The sequence below is a fragment of the Xiphias gladius genome, chromosome 3, assembly GCF_016859285.1.
Source record: "Xiphias gladius isolate SHS-SW01 ecotype Sanya breed wild chromosome 3, ASM1685928v1, whole genome shotgun sequence".
NCBI classification, from domain to species: domain Eukaryota; kingdom Metazoa; phylum Chordata; class Actinopteri; order Istiophoriformes; family Xiphiidae; genus Xiphias; species Xiphias gladius.
This window is the reverse complement of record NC_053402.1, coordinates 8474975-8494936: the sequence shown is the minus strand read 5'-3', so window position 1 is coordinate 8494936 and position 19962 is coordinate 8474975. Positions and strand designations below refer to the sequence as shown.

The 19962-nt window shown below is 44.5% G+C and overlaps 1 protein-coding gene across 2 annotated transcripts in view; it reads left to right on the top strand.

The window, feature by feature from the left end:
• Positions 1–19962, top strand: part of tnrc18 (trinucleotide repeat containing 18) — a 48546-nt gene that overhangs the window by 15989 nt on the left and 12595 nt on the right. For both annotated transcript variants that reach the window (XM_040123563.1, XM_040123561.1), the window contains 16 exons: positions 1346–1450; positions 1895–3781; positions 6106–6193; positions 6390–6619; positions 8575–8721; positions 9938–10122; positions 10747–11161; positions 11498–12499; positions 12700–12845; positions 12959–13092; positions 13258–13371; positions 13483–13663; positions 13745–14060; positions 15478–15690; positions 18423–18596; positions 19405–19868. In XM_040123563.1, coding sequence (XP_039979497.1) covers positions 1346–1450; positions 1895–3781; positions 6106–6193; positions 6390–6619; positions 8575–8721; positions 9938–10122; positions 10747–11161; positions 11498–12499; positions 12700–12845; positions 12959–13092; positions 13258–13371; positions 13483–13663; positions 13745–14060; positions 15478–15690; positions 18423–18596; positions 19405–19868 — 5801 coding nt within the window. The remainder of the gene's footprint in view (positions 1–1345; positions 1451–1894; positions 3782–6105; positions 6194–6389; positions 6620–8574; positions 8722–9937; positions 10123–10746; positions 11162–11497; positions 12500–12699; positions 12846–12958; positions 13093–13257; positions 13372–13482; positions 13664–13744; positions 14061–15477; positions 15691–18422; positions 18597–19404; positions 19869–19962) is intronic.

The following is a 19962-nucleotide window of genomic DNA, read 5'->3' as shown; positions in this document are numbered from 1 at the left end:
GTCTTTTTTTCTTTTCTCTTCAAACTTGTGTCCTAACACGGTGACACCAGCCAGCATCAGAGTTGCAGCCAGCTCAGTCCTAACACAGAAATTCAGTGCATTACACCAGAGTGCGAGGCTTTGTCTATATTAAGATCTGGTCTCTGAGAGCAGCAGCTGGCTGAAGGGCAGACTCTTGCCCAACACCAACCCCAGGCTGACCTCATGAACAAAACAAATCGTTACAGGTGACGTCAACTGTAACTGTTTTCCTAAACTTTTTACACTGACTTAATTGTTTAACATGATATAAAAGTGGTCAAATCTGGTTTGCATGTGTTCATATCTGTTGACTAGTCTGAGTTAGAGCTAAGACTGTTAGTCGATTAATTAATTAGTTGAGCGACTGAAAATTAATTAACTATTCCGATAATCAGTCATGTAATTTTTAAAGCAAAAATGGCAAAGATTCACTGCTTCCAGCTTCTCAAATGTGAATCTCATCTGTTGGTATTTTTTGTAGCTTTCTATGATAGTCTATAGAATGTCTTCATTTTGAACTGTTGACAAAAAAAGACATAGAGCAAATGATTTTGAAAATAATTCGTAGGTTAATTGCTAATGAACATAATCTGAATATTCGGAGTGGAGTGATCAGACTTCGCTCGTTGATAAACATGTGGTGGACAAAACATTAGAAACACCAATACAGTTAATTTTGTAGGAGGGCTGCTTTTTGCAGAATGATGTAGAGATCTGAAATCAAACCGCAGTTTTTACCCTCATACAGTGTTCACGATAATGTTGACGGTAATGATTACTCATCAATAGGAGGAGGATGTAAGTAGGGCTGCCACCTATGATTATTTTCATTATCGATTAATCATTATTATTTTCTTTTTGTCCATTAAATTAAACATTAAAAAATTTGTGGAACAAAAGGCTGATCAGTTTCTGGGAATCCAATGTGACGTCTTCAGATGTCTTGTTTTGTCTGACCAACATCAGTTTGCAAAGATATAAAACAAAGAAAAGAAACAAATCCTCACATTGGAGAAACTGAATTTAGAAAATTACTGAAACGATAAATCAAAAATCAAAATAGTTCCTGATTTTCTGCAGATCGAAAAAATTGTTTAATCGACTAATCATTGCAGCTCTAAATCTAAGTAGTAATATTCTGTTTTTTAGCTGATAGCAAAAGATGCTTCTGTTTACCTCCTCCAGGGGTTGTCCTAATTCTCCAATTGGCACTCGTAAAAAATTCAAGGAGCCCATGATATTTACGTTACTGATGTATTACTGATGTGTTTTGTTTTTTTTTAATCTGCAATGTATGACACGTTCTGTGTTTCTTTGTCTTCAGGCTATCCTCCGCTGCCAAGCAGCCTGTACTCCAGCCCCTACCTGTCCCTGGGGCACCTAGATCCTCCCTCACTCTCCCAGCATCCTCTCTACGACGCGCATAAAGGTCAGTCACTGTCACCGACAACGTTCATGGAGAGAAACGGCTGAATGTAGAGTACATAGCCTTTCATATCCTGTGATACTTCAGTAGCAGTAGGCTTTATGTTAAGCCTTGTCGTTTTAGTGAGAAGACCTGCAGGTACTTGTGGTACTGGGCCAAAGCTCCAGCCAGAAACGGGCAACATTTGGCTGACAGGTGGACCGGTTTAGGCCCTGATTCTTTTTTTATTTTCTTGCTGTAATATGTAGAGGTTTTTTTTTCTTCTCCTCTTTGGATATGCCCATTGCAGATCTACTGTAGGTCTTTTATTTTTACATTTTCTTGGCAAGAAAACATTTAAATATTTATCATGTTAACCTCTGCCTGGGTGCTGCAGTATAAACAAATCTTTATCATCTGTTTAAACAGTGTTTGTGTTTTTAGACTCATGTGTTATATGTTTTGTAGAGAGTTTTTACCTGCCAGCCTCCTTGAGCCAGTCGTCTCTCCATCCTCCATCTGCACCCCCGGCCGCCCCGTCCAGCTCCACACCCCCTCAGAGGACGTCACGGGATTGTGGCAGGGACCGGTCCTATCGGGGGGAGAGGGAAAGGGACAGGGACAGAGAGCGAGAGCGATTAAGAGAGGAGCAGCGGCCACACAGCGTGGTAGACCTTACGCAAGACGGGAGGGGTGAGGAGGACCGCAGGGCAAGGAGCGGAGACCGGGAACAAGAGAAAGAAAGGGACCGGGACACAGAAAGAGAAAGAGATGGTTGGTCTTTCCATCCTCACCTCCACCAGCAGAAATCACACTCTCAGCACTCCACATTGGAGGCCAGATCCAGGCCATCACCTCCACAGCCCTCCTTCCCTCCAGGTGGTGGTGCAGGCAGGTTCCATGGACCAGAAACTGACAGAGGGGGTCGGGAGGAAGAGGGCGTCCCTCGACCCCATCACAACCATAACTCTAACGTTAACTCAAACAACTCAAACTCTCAATCAGACAGACCGAGGAGGAACGACTCTGGGGCAACATCAACTGGGGCCCTCCACATCTCCTACATCCTTCCCCCTGCGCTCCAGCCCTCTATCACTGGTCCACCCCACCCCTCCACACCCAGAGAGCCGATCAGAGAGCAGCGAGTCAGCGCACCGACATATGTGCCTTCTGTGGAGGTTTATGACGAGCGGGCTGGGCCCATCCAGATCGCCTCACAGGCCCGTGACAAACACAAAGACAGAGAAAGGGAACGAGAGCGCGAACGGGAGAGGGAACGAGAGCGCGAACGGGAGAGGGAACGAGAGCGCGAACGGGAGAGGGAACGAGAGCGCGAACGGGAGAGACACAGAGAGAAGGAGAGCTACAGGTTTCCTGAGAGGAGCCTGATGGATCATCCTCGACTCTCCCAGTCTGGCGATTCAAGCAATCAAAGAGAGGAAGGTTCTGTCATTTGTACCAATGGTTCCATTGGTAAACGAGGCCAGGACACATTGTACTCCTCCAGTCAATCAAGGTTCAGCCCAGAAAGCAGGGACATGTCTAAACACTCAGTCCGATTGGGTATTGAGGGGGCAGGGGCAGAGCCGAAGTGGAATAACATCAGCCCTTTGGCTAACTATGCCACGACTCACATGGCTGCTCTTGCAGCCCAACACGGACACACGCTCTCCTCGCCCCACAGCCAGCCCACACACACACAAATTTCCCATTCCCCTCACACAACTCACCGGCCTAACAATAACCCACACTCCCACAGTCATTCCCCCCAGACACACACCTCCCAACACGGACATGGGCGTGCAGGTGAGGAGGGGGGTCAGAGACGCTACCTGGACTCATCAGCTCTCTACCGACCAGGGGGGTCACTAGTGGGAGGGTCCAGTGGTGGAGAGCAAGGCGGAAGAGTCGGCTCAGACCCCACAGAGGTTTCAGCCATGCAGAGTCTGATTAAATACAGTGGAAACTTTGCTGCTGAAGGCCCTGGACCCTCCAGGCACGCCACAGATGGCCGAGGGCCCTTTGGGGGTCTGGGTAACATTGGCATGGAAGCCGAAAGAGAGAGGGAGAGGGAAAAAGAGAGAGAGCGGGAAAGAGAGAGGGAGAGAGACAAGGAAAGGGTAGCGGTTGGATCAGGTGGTTCAGGGGCATTGAGGGTTCCTCCCCAGCTGAAGAGAGAGCAGGAGCGGCCGGACAGCGCCCGCTCGTTTGGCCGGGAGGGGGAGGGCGAGGTGCGCCACCCTCCGGTTGGCATTGCGGTAGCTGTGGCACGGCAGAGAGACAGTGGGAGCACCAGTAAACCTACCAGTGGACCTTCAGACACACAGAGACCCCTGCTACAAACAGCTATTAAAGGTAAAATATGCAATGTAGACGTGACAAAACTCAGGAACGCTCAAAGAGTGCTAACAACTCTAGTAAATTGTTGTTTTCTTGCATTTGAGTGATAGAGGTACAAATGAAACTGAAAACTGAATCATTTTTGCTGTGATTCCACTTTAGTATTTCCATTTTCATGGGCTAAAGGTTTGAAATACTTGCAAGGAGTCACATGGTAAAGTTCACTAAGCTGATCACAAAAGTCATTTTATGTTTTGATAGTTTCTGGCAAGTTAAATTAAGTGCATGTAATATGTTTGAAACATTTTTCTAATTTACTTTCTACTGCTTGTGCTTTCAACTCCCCGCTGGGGTTACTCTCAGGATCGTGCTGCAGGGAACATAGATCCCCTTAGTTAAATGAACCAAGAACAAGTGATTCTTTTTTGTTTCCACGAATAATGGAGGATTCAGTTTCTTTCGGATCATATTTATATTTCCTCAGTGCCTGTTTGACTTTGAGGTATTATGTGACTGGAATCGTTAAAACAACTTTTTACTAATTATGTCCTGGGATGTATTTTGTTGAAAGGCTCTTTTTGGGAAAATCACTTGGCTCTCTGTGTTGCAGAGCAATTCCTGCCATAGTGCGCTCTATTCTTGGATGTCAAGGTCATTCAGCGACAGTGCTCACTTTCCATCTCTCTCTTTCCCCTTGTTTCTGTTTTGCTCTTTTCTTTCTCTCTCAGCTCCATGCGTTTTCTGTCCTCCCACAGTGCAGCCCCCCCCCCCTCATTTTGTTGAATGTCTCCCTCCTTCCCCACCCTTCCTTCTCTCCTTCTGAGGTTGTCTTTGTAGAGGCACTCCCTCCTTGTCTCACCTCAGGCACCCTTCTCTTTCTCCACTCTTTTCTTCAGCTCCACTTCCTCAACCCCAACTTCACCCTCTCTGCATTAAACATGTCATTACAGAGTGCTGCTAAGAGCCACAAACAAGCCTTGAATTACAATAAGACCATGGGTCCGTTGCTAAGCAATACATCAGTCTTGAGAATGACGAATTGCGGGTGTGTGCGTATACGAGGAATTGCCTGTATTTGTGAGATACAGTAGATGTTTGTGTATCTGCATGTGCGTCTGCATGCACATGCATCCCTGTTGGGGGTTTATTCATTTCCTTGCTTGAGCAGAGTGATTGGTTTAATAGCATAAGTCCCTTGAGCTAAGAAGAGCTCTAAATAAACAACAGAGCATTTACACTGAAAACACAAATAGATGGATGGATGAATGAATGGATAGATGGAGGGAAGCAGCAGGAGGAGGAGGATAGACTCACAATAAGAGATGGGCAGATGGATGGAGATCTATAGATTGATAGATGGGAAGAGAGGTATGTCAGGAAGTAAAGAAGTTAAGAGAGTGTGAGATGGAGGGAAGACCAGCGATAGAGGAGTGAGAAAGAGGGGGTGTGCAGCGTTAATTGCTGGCTTTCTGATGCAGGGAGGATAGCATGTGGGACAGGCTCCCTGTAACCTTGGTAACAGTCTTGAAACCTTTCCTGCGGAGCATGTCAGGGATTGTTAAAGTCTCTTGTCCCTTTACAGGCTACACACACACCCACATGCTCACTTCCAGAGCAGAACTGAAGGGTTCAGCACACTTGTATAAAACCTTTCTGCTGCTCAGGGACCTTCAGTCAGCGTTAATGAGATGGAAGAGGGTTAAGGGGAAAGAACACAAGGATGAAATTCTCATGTTTATTCTGGATGGCTTGGTTGAGTACTGCTGCTTTCCTTCTTTTCTTTTTTTCCCCCCTCTGGATCTCAGTCATTTGCTGCTGGTCCTCATAGTAAGCAGGATGGGTTTAAGACTCTGACTAGCAAGGCAATAGTGGTACGTTCACACATATCCTGCGGCACTAGACTAATAACTGATAAGAGCTGACACTTCAAGTGAGAGCTGTCACTCCACTTGTTTGTGTGTTTGTACATTTTATGTACTTGTACTCTTTTTTTTTTTTTTTTTTTTTTTTTTTTTTCAGGCTGCGGCCCAACATCATATTTTTAGCCTCTCCTCTCATTTTGACATGTTGTGCAGTGTCACCATTACAGAGCCAGTGTGTCACCTTGTCTTCTTCCCCTCTCTCCTCCGTTGTCACCCATTTTTCTCTTTCTGTTCTCACCACATATCTTTTACCTCACTACCATCTAATATATATTCTTTCTTAGCTCATAGTCCTCTCTTTAATGTATATTACAAGTGGGATTGGGGATTAAACATTCAAAAAGTCTTCAGTGATGCAGCCACTAAACAAACCTATCTGATCCTTTTTCTCTGTCTCTCTGCCTTAACCCGTAATAGATGAGGAGCGAGGGGAGGACCGTGCTCGTCACCATGATGACAGACTGCTGGCTGGCCGACTGGAGCGTGAGCAGGAGAAAGTGCTCAGGTGAGAGGGTGTGACTCACCACACTTTTAATTTTTCCCCTCGTGCCAAATTATCCTTATTAACCCAATCCAGTGTTAGAGGTTAACCATGGCAACAAAAAAAAAAGGAAGTTAGTTTTCAGTAACATCTTTTTGATCATAAAATCTTCTTCTGAATACATAGTATTAAATAAAAATGTTCCATGTTTCCCCCCCAGAGAGTCCAAAGAGCTGGCAGAGTTTACTCAGATGCACCCTGCACCTTTATCTAGCGGCCTGACCCCCAGTATGATGACACCCAGCCTAATGACCCCCAACCTTATGGTGACAGGAGGGGCTGCCCTGGCAGGGGCAGGGCGTTGGCCTCCAGACCCCTCAACTCTGACTTCTCACCCATGGATGCCCAGGCCCGGAGCCCCCCCAGTCTGGCTCTCCAGCACACCATACAGTACGTGGAAATACACGTGACAAAGGACACTTGCTAACTGCTACAAGCACATGCTTAGATGTTCCAAAAATTACAATTAACATTCGTGGTAACATCTTCTCTTTGATAGCTAAAGTTGTGCATGTGATTTCAAGAATTCAGCAGCTCATATCAGGATGTAAGTGGTTAGAAAATATAATTGGTTAGTCAATCAACAGAAAATCAATCTGCACCAACTTGTGTTTAAAGTGGCATTCTCGAAGATTTTCATTTAAATAAATGTCTGTCACTATTTATCACTGAATGAGGAAACGCAATGGTGATTAAGCCCATGGCCCACTGATGAAAGTTTTGCAATGTTTATATATTTGCAGTATTACAAACTTGGTGTCTGTGGCAACATTCCTGGAGAAAATGCTGTATTAAGTTGCTGCTAATGCAAGTTGAACATTTCCTACTGGTGCAGCTTCACATTAAAAGCATTTGACTGGCGAAACACAAGTTTTACTCTTATTATGAAGTAGTCACAGGGAATGCAATGTGTTTCTCGGTGAGCCTAGCACTTACCGCTGTCGTTCATCAGAAATGTGTCTGTAAAACAAGTCAACAGTCATTTTCGGCATTTTGTGACAGCGGATCAGTTTGAAATATTCCAGGGAGTAATGGAACAAGAAGGAGCAGACACAGTGAGCTGTTAGATGAAGAGCTGCAGGCAACGAGCTGCACACCTCTAACTTCTATGCGAGGAAACCAGCTCCTTTCACTTTGCCCTGCTGTTCGCAGACTAATGCCGTGTGCAGCATAAAATGAGATCACTGTTGAATGATGGAAAAAAGCCAATAATTGCCAGACTTCTTTATTCAAACAACAATAGTTTTTTTCGCCTCCCAGAATTCTGTGACCTGTAGTATTAAAATGCATTTGCTTTTACCACCAGTAACTACAGGTGTTACCTAATCAACAAGGACTAAAATCTTCGAGATTGTCACTGTAAGTCATTTTTAAAGCAAAAATGCAAAACACAAGAGTTCAACTGATCAAATGTGAGGATTTGCTGCTTTTGTCTGTCTTGTGTGAAAGTAATCTCAATATCTTTGCATTTTGGACTTCAACCTAATGTGCTTATTGCTTGTAGTATTACAACATGCTTTACATTTTATTGCAACTTCAATTTATTGACACAGTGTTTCCATCACGGCATTGTGACATCAAGCTAAAACAAGTGTAGTTTCCACATGTATGCGAAATGCAAGATTCTCTTGTTGGAGATGAATTGCGTTCCAGGTACACTCAGGTAGACTGCCAGATGTGGACAGATACAACAGCACACTACCCAAAGCATTGGTAGTTGATTAGTTTTCAATGTGTGCATTTTGTCCTTTTCAGAAGGCATTTGTTTAATATCTGTCAGAGTTACCCAACTTGGTGCTAAATCAGTCCAACACCAACAATTAGCATGCTTGCAAAATTCTACGTGCGTGTTTGTTGCCTTTTCTGATTGGCATAGCAGAATAGGGAGGTGTTTTCTGCAACAACAGCAGCCTCCAGGGGTCAGGTGCCAAAGACATTCCTGATCTTTGCAGGACATTCCAGACCCGCTCCTCCAACACTCGCGGTCCAGTAATAACAGCATCAGGACACACATACTCGTATACTTATGAGCTCACACATACCATCTGAAAACATGAAGACACACACATGTGCACACAGAGTTCCTCAAGGGCTAGGTCTGTCTAGACACTGGTACAAATACAAAATCCTCTCAAAAGCAACTAAATTCAGTGTTTGCTCTCATATGTAACTCCCTTTTGGCTTCAGTGTGGGTATAAATACTGGAAGAAGAATAATGCTGAGTAAATGTTAGTTTTAGCTTGGCTGAGATTTTTTTTTTTTTCCCTCTCAATTTCTCTGACTAACATTTTTCACACTTTTTCTCTCCCTTTTCACCCTTTTTCTTCCCCTCCTGTTACTTTCAGGCCTCGGTCCCTCCTCACTCCACCAGACCCTCCCCCCAGGCTACCCGCCCTCTCTGCCAGGCTCCTTACCCCCTTCCTACCAGTTTGCCAGGGACCCACAGTCTGGACAGCTAATAGTCATCCCTACTGAACACCTGCCACACTACGGTATGAAAGCCACTCTTTGTGTGTATGTGTGTGCTTGTAAATATGAAATCAGAAGTACAGTATTTCTTCAAATAAAAACCGGTAGTCGGTTAAAAGCCAGGTCTTCGATAATGGCCGAGGGCGTGGTCAACATGGATAAATAAGGGCCAGCCCCCAAATTCAGGCTGGGGAAAAAACCATGGGTGAATAAACTCCTGGTGCCTGTCATATTATTTGCGTGCCAGTTAAGCATAAATATACATTTCTACCACATTATTTAATTCAAAAGTATAATCATGCTATTTTCAACACTTTGTTGGCACAGTGGTGGCGTTTGATTCATTCATTCTGATCCACATTGCTTTGTCATCCTTTAATCCCGTCTGTTGTAGCATACAGTATGCCTGCAAATGTTTCACAATTTGTTAAGAAATGAAGGGCTTTTAATTTGAATCGATTACCGGAAGTGTTGAGTTTTTATTAACGGCGTAATGCAGTAACTTAGCAAGGCAAATGGGAGCAGATCAAAACAAGATTTCGTACTAAAATATTACTCATTATACTTTAAAAAAAACAGAGGGAATTAGAAATAAAGGCCTGCCTTCTGCAGTTTAAGTAAATAGAGGCCCGGTCACTGTTTGAGGAAATACGGTATATGTGGTATATGAGGTAGGTTTGCCAATTTTGTCACTTATAATACTAGACTGGCACTCATTAGAGCGCATACCTTCGCCAAGGTGAAAAAGGCCCTATCTTGCAATTTTAAGGAAAGTGATTAAAAAATGTTTTTAAAAACATCCTGGATCCACCCCTTTACCCAGATTGACACCAGAATTTAATTGAGTTTTTCCCTGGTCCATGCCCCATCACTCCACCTCATCTGGTGTAAATCTGTTCAGTACTTTTTGCATAATCTTGCTGACAAATAAACCAACCAGCAAACAAATCATCCAACAAACACACTTAGGTGAAAACATAACCTCCTTGGCAGAGGTAATAACAGTTTGTAACATTTTAGCAAAAATAAATGAGTATCACGCTCATTTTGAGACAGATGTTGGTGTTAGTAGTTACTGTAGACATAATCCGTCTCCATATGGCATTGTGGTCTGCGTACCATTTGTTTTTGTATTTTGCTGCTTTACAGCACAAACAGGAGGGCACTGTGATGCACTTTAAACATGATAATCCTATTCATGTTATTGTCTTCCTCATGCCGGCGTTCATTGCTCTGCAGGAGGTGACGTATTGGAGCGTGGAGCCCAGGTGTGGTCAGGAGTATACGGTACAGGCAGCTCGCTGCAGCATGCAGCCCAGCTCCAGCTCCTCTCTCAGCAGCAAATGCTCCGGCAACAGGAGCTACTCATGATCCAGCAGCACACAGCGCAGGTCCTGGAGTTGCAAAGGAACGCGCAGCTAGTCGTAAGTGGACTTTGTGTTGTTGAGCAAACATGCATCAATAACTACGCATAGTTCAAACCCTATATCGAAAGACAAGACAAAAAAACCACAGTAGTCCTGCAGCTATATGAGACATAGTATTAGTGCCCTTACAAACACACATTACATCAACAATAAACACATAGTTCCTGGCTTTGGCAGGCAACCATAAATGGGGCTAAATACATAAGGAAGATTCTGTATTTGACTTATTTACAACAAATCCCACAAATAGACCAAAAACACAAGTGTGCTAGACCGTCTCAGTTCTTTCTAACTTCACTTTCTAACTTCCCTGTCTGTGGCGCCCTTGCTCAGACCACACCCATCTTTGAACTCAGCCTTCATTTTGATCTCAACTACGCACCTGTCAAGTTTCATAAGTGTATCTTGCACAGTTTTGACGCTATCGTGTTGACAAAATCTGTCGACAGTCATTCAGTGCTGAAATCCGCCTCTGTGATAGCTCCCACTAGAGTAGGTGAAAACAAAAGCAGTGCCGCTGTCACAGCTGGTTAATATTTTTACCCTGAAGTGAAGTCTCGCATCATATATATACACTACAAATATATTGTATACAGAAATCTTTCCTCTCGTGTTTTTCAGGAGCGTTTAAAGGCCAGTGAGCACCGGCCTGAAATAGAAGACAAACCAGAAAAGCGAAACACAGAGCCCAAACCAAGACCCTGCTCAATTTCTTCCCCGTCCCCTCCACCTGTTTTGCATCCTCGCAAACCTCCCGCTCCCTCTCGCTCCCCAACCCCATCGACGTCTTCCCTCACCCCGCTGCCTCCGCTCCCCTCGCCAGTGACCACCCTCAAGTCAGAGGAAGGGGGGCAGAGGGTGTTGGCACACCCACCAACCCCCCTGCCTCACCCACCTTCCCCCCGCTCAGCCTCTCCACCCCCATCGTCGCCACGTCGGCCTAAACAGGAGGTGGCCGAGGAGGGGGTGGTGGGACGGAGGGAGCAGAGGGAGGGACAGAAGCCGGCCTCTGTACCTTTTCAGGGCATCTACTCTGGTGAGTCTTGAGGAATCTTAACATTTGAAAGTTCAGTGATCAGCCGCTCCACCCTCATATTTTAACTAAACTATTGAACTCTGCATTGTGTATTGAAAAGTCTACATTGCCCTGTTTGGTTTGAGACCACCTGTGTTATGTAGGATATTTATGAGATGTTTGGGCTCACCTGCTTTGTGTTTGATTACATAAGGACCAATCTAAGGCTGGGTATATCTACAAAGGTTTCAGTAGTGTGCACGTTTGAGGAATGTTTGAGCAATGGATAAAAAAGGCCTGTGCTTGATATTGTATGAATCCATTAGTAACTGTAACTTCTGTGTTTTTGCTTCATAGATCTCCCTCCAGGTTACCCTTACCAGTCCATCACTGCCCCATTTGGCTCACCTTTCCCCCCTTATCACATCCCAGCATCCACAGGGTCAAACACAGAACTTGTCCCACCCCACCGCTCCCGTTCTCCAGCCTCAGCTGCCCCTTTGCGCTCAGCACACCTCCATTCAAGACTCCGGGACACAGACATCAAGCCACAGAAACTAGAGCCGTCAAAGACGGGATCTTTCCTCAAACAAGAACCCGGTGTGGAGCGGCCTCGGCTGGACATGACGCCAGAACCCCTGGGTCCCCTTCGCCGGAGCTGCAGCCCTGTCCGAGCCAGCCAGGACAGAGAGACATGTGGGGAAGTCCCAAAGCCCCAGTGTCAGCTGTTACGTCTGCACGTCCCCAGTCCTCCACTGCAACAAAGTGAAAGACTGGAAGAAGTCAGGGAGGAAGAGAATGAAGGAGACCAAATCAAAATGGAAGTGTCATCTTACTCATGTCAGGTAGCATATCCTCTACCCCCTCCACTCACAGAGGCTGAGGCTAAACCAAAGGCCATCAAGGAACCAGAGCAAACAAAATATCCATTGTGCATCACTGTGGATTCAGACAGCCAGGAATCGGCTCAGAAGTGTGCATCCCTAGAGCAAGCCACCAGCACTGTGTGTGAAAAAAAACACCCAGACACTCCAATCGACTCACACACTCCCAGTCAGAGAGAAAGTGTTGCAGAAACCCCCCTTTATCCTCCTCCCACCTCCAACTCTCCTCTCCCGCTGGTCATTGGTCCTGAAGATCCCATGGCAGGGATGCTTGCCCTGCTGACAGCCAGTGAGATGGCCACTCATGCCCGCCCCAGCACCCCACCTGCCCCGATACTCATACCGCAGGTAGAAAAACCTCATATGAGTTCAGATTGCAGCAGCACGGGGCCTCTGGAGATGGTGGCGCTGGAGGGGATGGCCCTGCTCAGCCAAATGGCCCAGAGAGAGATGGAGCATATCAGCCAGGGACAAGGTGAGTGAATATGAGAAAAAGAGGGGTAAGAGTTGGGAAAGGGTAGGAGAATGACTGATGGGAGAGAGCAGAAATAAAGGGGGAAAGAAACAAAACTGAAAGAAAAAAGATAAGAATGAAATGTATACTCACATCAACGCTGTTATTTTGTAGTTTTTTATATTCCTCTAATGTTTTAATACCGTCTCTCTCCTGTCCAGATCTAACATTAGAGGGTCTGGACTGTCTTCTTGAAGCAAGCAGACAGATCCTGTTGGAGGCCATAGAGCAACAGTCCCACATAGATCTGCCCAGAACGCTGGACCCCAACAAGAAGTATAGCTGGAGACCGAGGAAGGAGGAGCCGGTAAGATGAAGAAAAATTTAATGGTCACCCAGGGATGAAAATCTGTCTTTTTGTGAAATGTGATAGAGTTGTCAATTTTTTTTTCTCTTATTTTTTGTCTCTCTTCCCTGCAGCTGTACAGTAAAATGTCTGTGGACATGTTGGACGCAGTGGAAGTGGAATACCGTGTCCGCCTGGCTGAGCTGCAGAAGACATATAAGGAGAAGCAGAGAGAGCTGAGCAAGCTGCAGAGACGCAGAGACAAGCAGTGAGTGCTGTTGAACATAGCTCACACATGTATTGTAATAACCACATTCAAAATGAATTAATTACACTGCTGCTATTATTTCACAGTGATGATAGCTCACTGATACACACCTTTAGAAAAAAAAATGCCAGACAAACACACATAACTCATTTATGTTTATGTCAGTGAGCGGCGGCAGCAGGAGGATGAGAGGCGGAGTCTTACCAGACGGGGCAGAGGGCGACCAAGGAAGAGAAAACTTTTGGCCACACCTCCCAAATTGGACAGCAGGCCTGGAAAGTGAGTGTGATCTGCAGCTCAAATCAGCTTTTTTTGTCCCATTTTTCAGGTTTTTCTTAGATGCAAAATCAGCTTTTGGCTTCATACAGTGCAACATTTCATTTGTCTCAGGGTGGGTAGGACAGTGCAATACTCTGAGGACTCTGAAGCAGGGGAAGTGCAGAGGAAGAGGTTCCGGGGGTCCAGAGAAGAGGAGGACACAGAAGCAGGAAGTGGAGGAGTGAAGGTGAAAAAGAAGAAAAAGAAGAAGAGCTGGAATGACCAAGAGCCATCCACCAGTCATGCTCTGGAGGTAAGCCATTTGGAAGTGCATGTTTTGATTTTAGCAGCAGTGTTTTGATTGATTCATGAAGCGTTTTTGCGCTGTTCTCAGGTGTTGAAGGCAAAGCGCAGCCATGTCTGTGAGCAGGAGCAGCTGGCATCAGACCTCGATAGAGCTCTTTCTCTCTCGCAGCTCAGCTCACTCAGCGCAACCCGCAAACTTACCTCCATCACAAAATTAGACAAGTCAAAGGGCAAGTCTGCCGCCAGTCAGATGAAGGAGCACGCCACCCATTCCCCCGCCAAAGGAGGGAAACATAAGATGGCCAGTAAGGCTTCCACTTCAGAGACTGTCCACAAGGTGAAAGGTCAGAAGAAGACTGCTTTGTTCTCTCATATGAGATCAGAGCTCAGCAGCTGCTCCAACAGTGAGTACCTGAGGACAAACAATCTGACAATAATGTTTTCAGATATGATCTAATGGAGTCCAAGTAATACTTTCAGGTACCATCATCGAAACACTGATGTTTATATGCATCCAGAGTTAGAGACAGCAGAGCTGGTTTGCTTTTAGTTTGCATATTGCTGATGGTGCATGCCATTACATTCAAGCTTGGCAGTATTCTATATTTCTGTTGATATGGAAAGTTTTTGATAGACATTCTTAATAGTTGTTTGACAAAAAAAAAATCTTTGAACTCAAATTAAGCGTTTTCCCGAAAAAGATACTATAGTTACGATTGTTTATAAGATTGTCTATACTTTTTTTTATTGTCATTAAGCTCATAAAAAGACTCAAACCAACAATGGTTCTTGGAACAAGTTTTGTATGTAGGTGTAGAGTTAGGTACATAAGTATTTGGACAGTGGCACAGTTTTCATAATTTTGCCTCTGTGCACTACCACAATGAATCCATCCATTCAATGAAGCCATCAAGATGTGACTGAAGTGTAGACTTTCATGTTTAATTCAAGGGGTTAAACAAAAATATCACAAGGAGAGTTTAGGAATTACAGCCATTTTATACATAGTCCCTCATTTTCAGAGGCTCAAAAGTAATCTTATAATTGACTCAAAATCAATTTCATCATTTCATTTGGTAGCTGTTCATGGAAGCTCTTGATATGCGGTCCAAAGAGGTGTGTCGGTACACATGAAGGAGGCCATCATTAGGCTAAAAAAAAACAAAACAAACCTATCAGACAGATAGCATAAACTTTAGGAGTGGCCAAATCAACAATTTGGTACATTCTTAAAAAGAGAATGCACTGGCGAGCTCAGCAACACTAAAAGGCCGGAAGACCACAGAAGAAAGTGAATGATCATAGAATTCTTTCCTTGCTGAAAAAAGAAAACCTTCACAACATCTAGTCTGGTCAAGAACACTCTGGAGGAGGTTGGCGTTTCATTGTCAAAGTTTACAATCGAGTGATTGTAGACGTTGAGTTGCAAACCAATGGTAACACTCAAGAACAGAGAGGCTACATTAGACTTTGCCAGAAAACATCTAAAAAAGCCTGCCCAGTTCTGGAAGAGACTTGTTTGTTTTTTCATCTCAATCCTTTGAAATGCCCCTTCTTCTTGACACCTGTTTCTTGGATGGACAGAGTGGCATTGTACAACCATTGCATGAAAGTGGTAGAAAACTTGGTCAATTGTTTAACAGGGTCAGACCCATCAAGTCATGCAGCTATATTGACTCAGTAGAGAAAACATAGCATTAATTCAGGTTAAATTTGCAGAATATTTTTGATGTAGAGATCAAGCAGAAATCATCTTTGTCTGACTCTTTGTTTTTATCCTTGTGAACTCATGAATCATTAACCCAAATTTCTCTGTACCAGACTCGGATTCAGAGGAGCACAATTCTGCTCGAGGGGGCTGGCCCCCTCTCTCAGGGACACGTTCCCATGGCAACCTGACAAGGAAGAGGCGGTCTGCGTCGACGCCGATATCCCTGCTGTCCAGTCAGAAGTCTCAGAAGAAGAAACACAAGCACTTATCCCTGCTGCTGGAGGAAGCAGACCTCAGCTCTTCTGACGACTCCTTCGACCAAGGTTACTGACCAAATCTTACAGCTCCTCGCTCCTCACTGTTCAGTCAGACAATACTGTGTCTTTGAGTCTCATCACAGCTCGTGTCTTTGTTTGGTTTTCGCTAAGGCCACTGTTTTCAAACTGTGCTTTAGCTTGACGATCTCTACCTCTCTTGCTGCTGGCTTCTCTGCAAAGTTGCCTTTTTTAAAAAGAATTAACCTATTTCTATGGTATTTTTTATTGCCTGGATTGCAAACCATTTTTGTAGCATTTGTACATTTGGAATAATTGTGTGAATTGTGAGATTTTGTTGTATTGCAGTTTGGTACGTATAAGCTTTATTAAAAGTGTTGATTTGATTGGTACAGAAAGCGAAGCGCTGTGGTCCTTGTGTCTGCTTCATCTGTCTGTCTGTCTGTCTGTCTGTCTGTCTGTCTGTCCAGCTGCCACTGCACCTCACACATCCTTTTAGTCCTCTTTGTCAAATATCCCTTTATATCTCCTTGAAACGTTTGGACCGCACTGTTCTATATATATGTATATATATGTATATGTATATATATGTATATGTATATATATGTATATGTATGTATATGTATAATTAGACATTACATGATTAATTCAGATGACACAGAGCTAAATCTGATTGGACAGAGAAGATTGGTCAGTGTAAATGGTCATAATATATAGAGAAATTTAATTAGGTTTGCTTGTTTTCTCATTTTTGGAATGGTTAGCTTCATTTACATCAGACTAAATGTTTATTGATGATGTGGCCTGGTGTTTGATGTTGTGGGAGAAGTAAATTCACCAAGAGTGATTGTATTAGATGTTGGGGATATTTGGACAATAGAGCTCCTCCTCTGTGTCTACTAAACCTTCAAATAACCCTTTTCCCTTTACGTTGCTCTCTCAGACACCTTGCTCTGTCCTCTCACCTGTCCCTCTTCACCTGTGACCCCCCCCCCCCCAATCGTCCTACCCATGATGCTTTGAGTGTCTCTCAGCCTGTACCATGTGCTTGTGCTGCTGCCGCTGCGACATTACAGAAGCTTGGCAAGGACTAGCGCAGCCTTGAGCCTATGCTACCTGGCTGCGGCTAGTCTACGCTGCGGCTAAAGCTTTGCTTGAGCTAGACTTTGCTAAGGCCAGGTTACGCAACGGCTAGGCTGCGCTCTCGCCGCCACGCTGCACCGTCCTGCCTGAGGCCACACCCCTGTCACCTGCTGTGTAAGTAGGAAGTGCCCCTCCCTCTATTTTTTTATTGACCGTTAACCTGGATTGTGCTGAAATTGAACTACATATACAGAGCATTAACTTTTACCTTAATTTTTTTTTTTTTTTTTTTTTAATTGTTCTCACAAATTAAAGCTTTTTAATTAGAGCCATGGTTACCCCCACTTATCCAGCTTCATGTCTCTTGACGGCTTGTAAAGGTTTAAAGGAAGGGTAACCATGGTTACTCAAACTTTCATGAAGATTATACCAAGGGGCCTCACAGGGCTGTCCTCTCAGCGCCTGCTTGTTGTTTTGTCTGCCTGCTACTGTTAACACATAGTGGATTCACAGTACAACATATGCATCAGATTTGGATCCTAAAACAAGTTGAAACAACTTAAAATTAGTTTTTAAACTTTGTTTTATTCTTGTCTGGAGCCACAACAGAAGTTCGAATAAGCTATATAAATAAAATCATCAATTAAAATCCTCAGTCATTACTGTTTTGATTGAAGAGTGACTTAACTCCCCACCTTGCTGCAGTTATGTAGACCTGTACACCAGTATACTGTGACATCACTGCTGGGTGTGGTCAGAAGTTAAACAGGCTTGAAACCTTCAGCCAGAAAAAGGCCAGAAAAGCAGAGGGTTTCAGCATAGTATTAAGTTACTCTTCATAAACACCCATAAGCTTTTTATTAGTTTATTAATGTCATACTTTAATGTCAGTGAGACTTTAAAAAAATAGAGAAGTTATGTTGTCTCTGTTGAGATCTTGTACTGTGCACTCACCCTCAATGTTTCTACTCTAATCCCTGAGGAGACGCTCCTTCCTTTCATCTTTTGCTGTGGACCTAACTGCTAACTTCCAGCAATGCGGAGCTAACCAGCAGTATGCTGCAGTGAATGTGTGTGTGTGTGTGTGTGTGTGTGTGTGTTTGTTTCTGTGTTGCCTTTTGTGTGCTCTACTGGCCTGTCAAACTTAGAGGAAGAAGTGCAGTTCTTCAGCTCTCACTCTGAGTCAGATATCTGATATCTGAGTCAGAGTTTCAGCTCACATGATTTCAGCAGCTGTGAGTGTGTGTGTGTGTGTGTGTGTGTGTGTGTGTGTGTGTGTGCGCGCGTGGCTCACATATGCATGCATGTGGTAAATTGCATTTTTTCCTGCTGTATCTTGCTTGCACAGCGTAACAGTGTGAAGGCAGGCTGCAGTGGTTTGGACAGTCTATCCTCTCTCTCAACACTTGTTTCTGATCAGCCTACATGTTAAGATATGTGATTTTGTGTGTGTTTGCTTCTGGGTATTTGTGTAGACTGTAATTGTGTTATTGTAATATCCAGACTGCTGTAACCTCTCACAAAGGGCTGAAGAAAAGTTGTATCTTGATTGTTTTTCTTTTGTTAATTCATCCTCTCTGTGGTGCACTCTTTGTGTCCACAGTCAGTAGAAACAATAGGAAGTGGATTGACCTTTGGCCCAGACCCATGCTCCAGCCACATTCATCTCTGAGCTGAAAATGTTTTCTTTGAAACAGAAACCTCCGAGGACAATGATGACGACGAGGAAGAGTCCAATTCAGATGATGGTGGCTGTGAGGAGAGCGGGCTGGGACTGCTGGCCAGGTTTGCAGCGAGCGCACTCCCTGTCAGCTCAACCTCTTTGAGCCTCTTCCATGACGGCAAACACCGCAGCAGGCAAAATACTCTCGGTAAAAACAACAGACACAAATGAGTCGTGTGTGATTGAGCATCAAACCAGAGTTTGTGCAAAAAAATAACAAAATGGGATATGGATTACCTTTTTGTGGAAAGTAGCAAGAAAAAGAAAAGTTTAGAAGAACAGAGTGATATTTCTTTCCTTATTATGTTGAAAGAAAATGCAGATAAGCCTCTTCACTGCAAACTCTCCTGTTTTTACTAATTTTACAGGTTCAGCTGACAGCGTTCCACACTATAATTGTGGGGGGGGGGTTTGTTTTTGTGTTTTTTGTGGTTGAGCAGGTTCACCGCCTGAGCATTTGTTCAGGATTATGTTATTGATTCATAGTTAAATATTCATTCATTTATAATTGTCTCGTCAGGGTGCATGTAATGATTCAGTCTTGAATTATGTATTCATTTCAAATTGATCAATAGTCCTATTCACAGTGTTATTGATTTCAGAAAATCACCTCAGTGTATTACTGGCTGCATGTTTATGGGAGTTGCTGGGTTTTATCTGAAGCATTTCTGTGTGTGTATGTGTGTGTGTGTGTGTGTGTGTGTGTGTGTGTGTGTGTGTGTGTGTGTCTGTGTCTGTCATAGGCTACTTTTGGGGACAAATTTCAGACTGAAGACCAGTTAACTGATTTTTGGGTCAGTGTTTATGATTAGAGTTAGGGTTAGTGTACGTCTCCAGGAAATGAGTGCAAGTCTATGTAATGTCCCCAGAAGTTTGTTTGTGTATGTGTGTGAGAGAGAGCGAAGGATGAAGAGTTTTTATATCATTTGACCCTCTCCTCTCCTCTCCTCTGTCAGGTTCATCAGAGTGCGAGTGGTCAGACTCTGGCTCGGACTTGAGGCTGAGGAAGTTCCCCTCTCTGCTACACGGCAAACGCTCCGCCCCAGAGCTTCCCCTGTTGCCCCCAGCAACCCGCCGCACCGACCAGACCAGCCCTACCAAGCGAGATGAAGCGCTGCCGATTAAACGCAAGCCTCTGCCCAAACCACGCCCCTCGCCTCGGTCGCCCCGGCAATTTAGCTTTGACCTCACCACCGGCCCTGGGCTGGGAGGCTTCAGCGAGGACGAGGGCTGGAACCGACGACGCAGCGAAAGGATTTTTCTCCATGATGCCACCACCTCAGCCAGTCAGATGTCTGTGCCAGCACCTGGTTCCACAAGTCAGAGCTCCTCCTCAAGCTCAGCCTTGTCTCTCACGCCAAAGGCCAGCTCCAGACCCAAACCCACTCCACCCAGCAGGGAGGGGAAAGACGTGGTGAAAGTACGTCAATAATTCATTAGCTTGTTGTTCACCAAGACGAGCCTCAAAAAAAGACACACAGGCATTTCTTTCCCTTCTCTCTTTGCTCATCTTC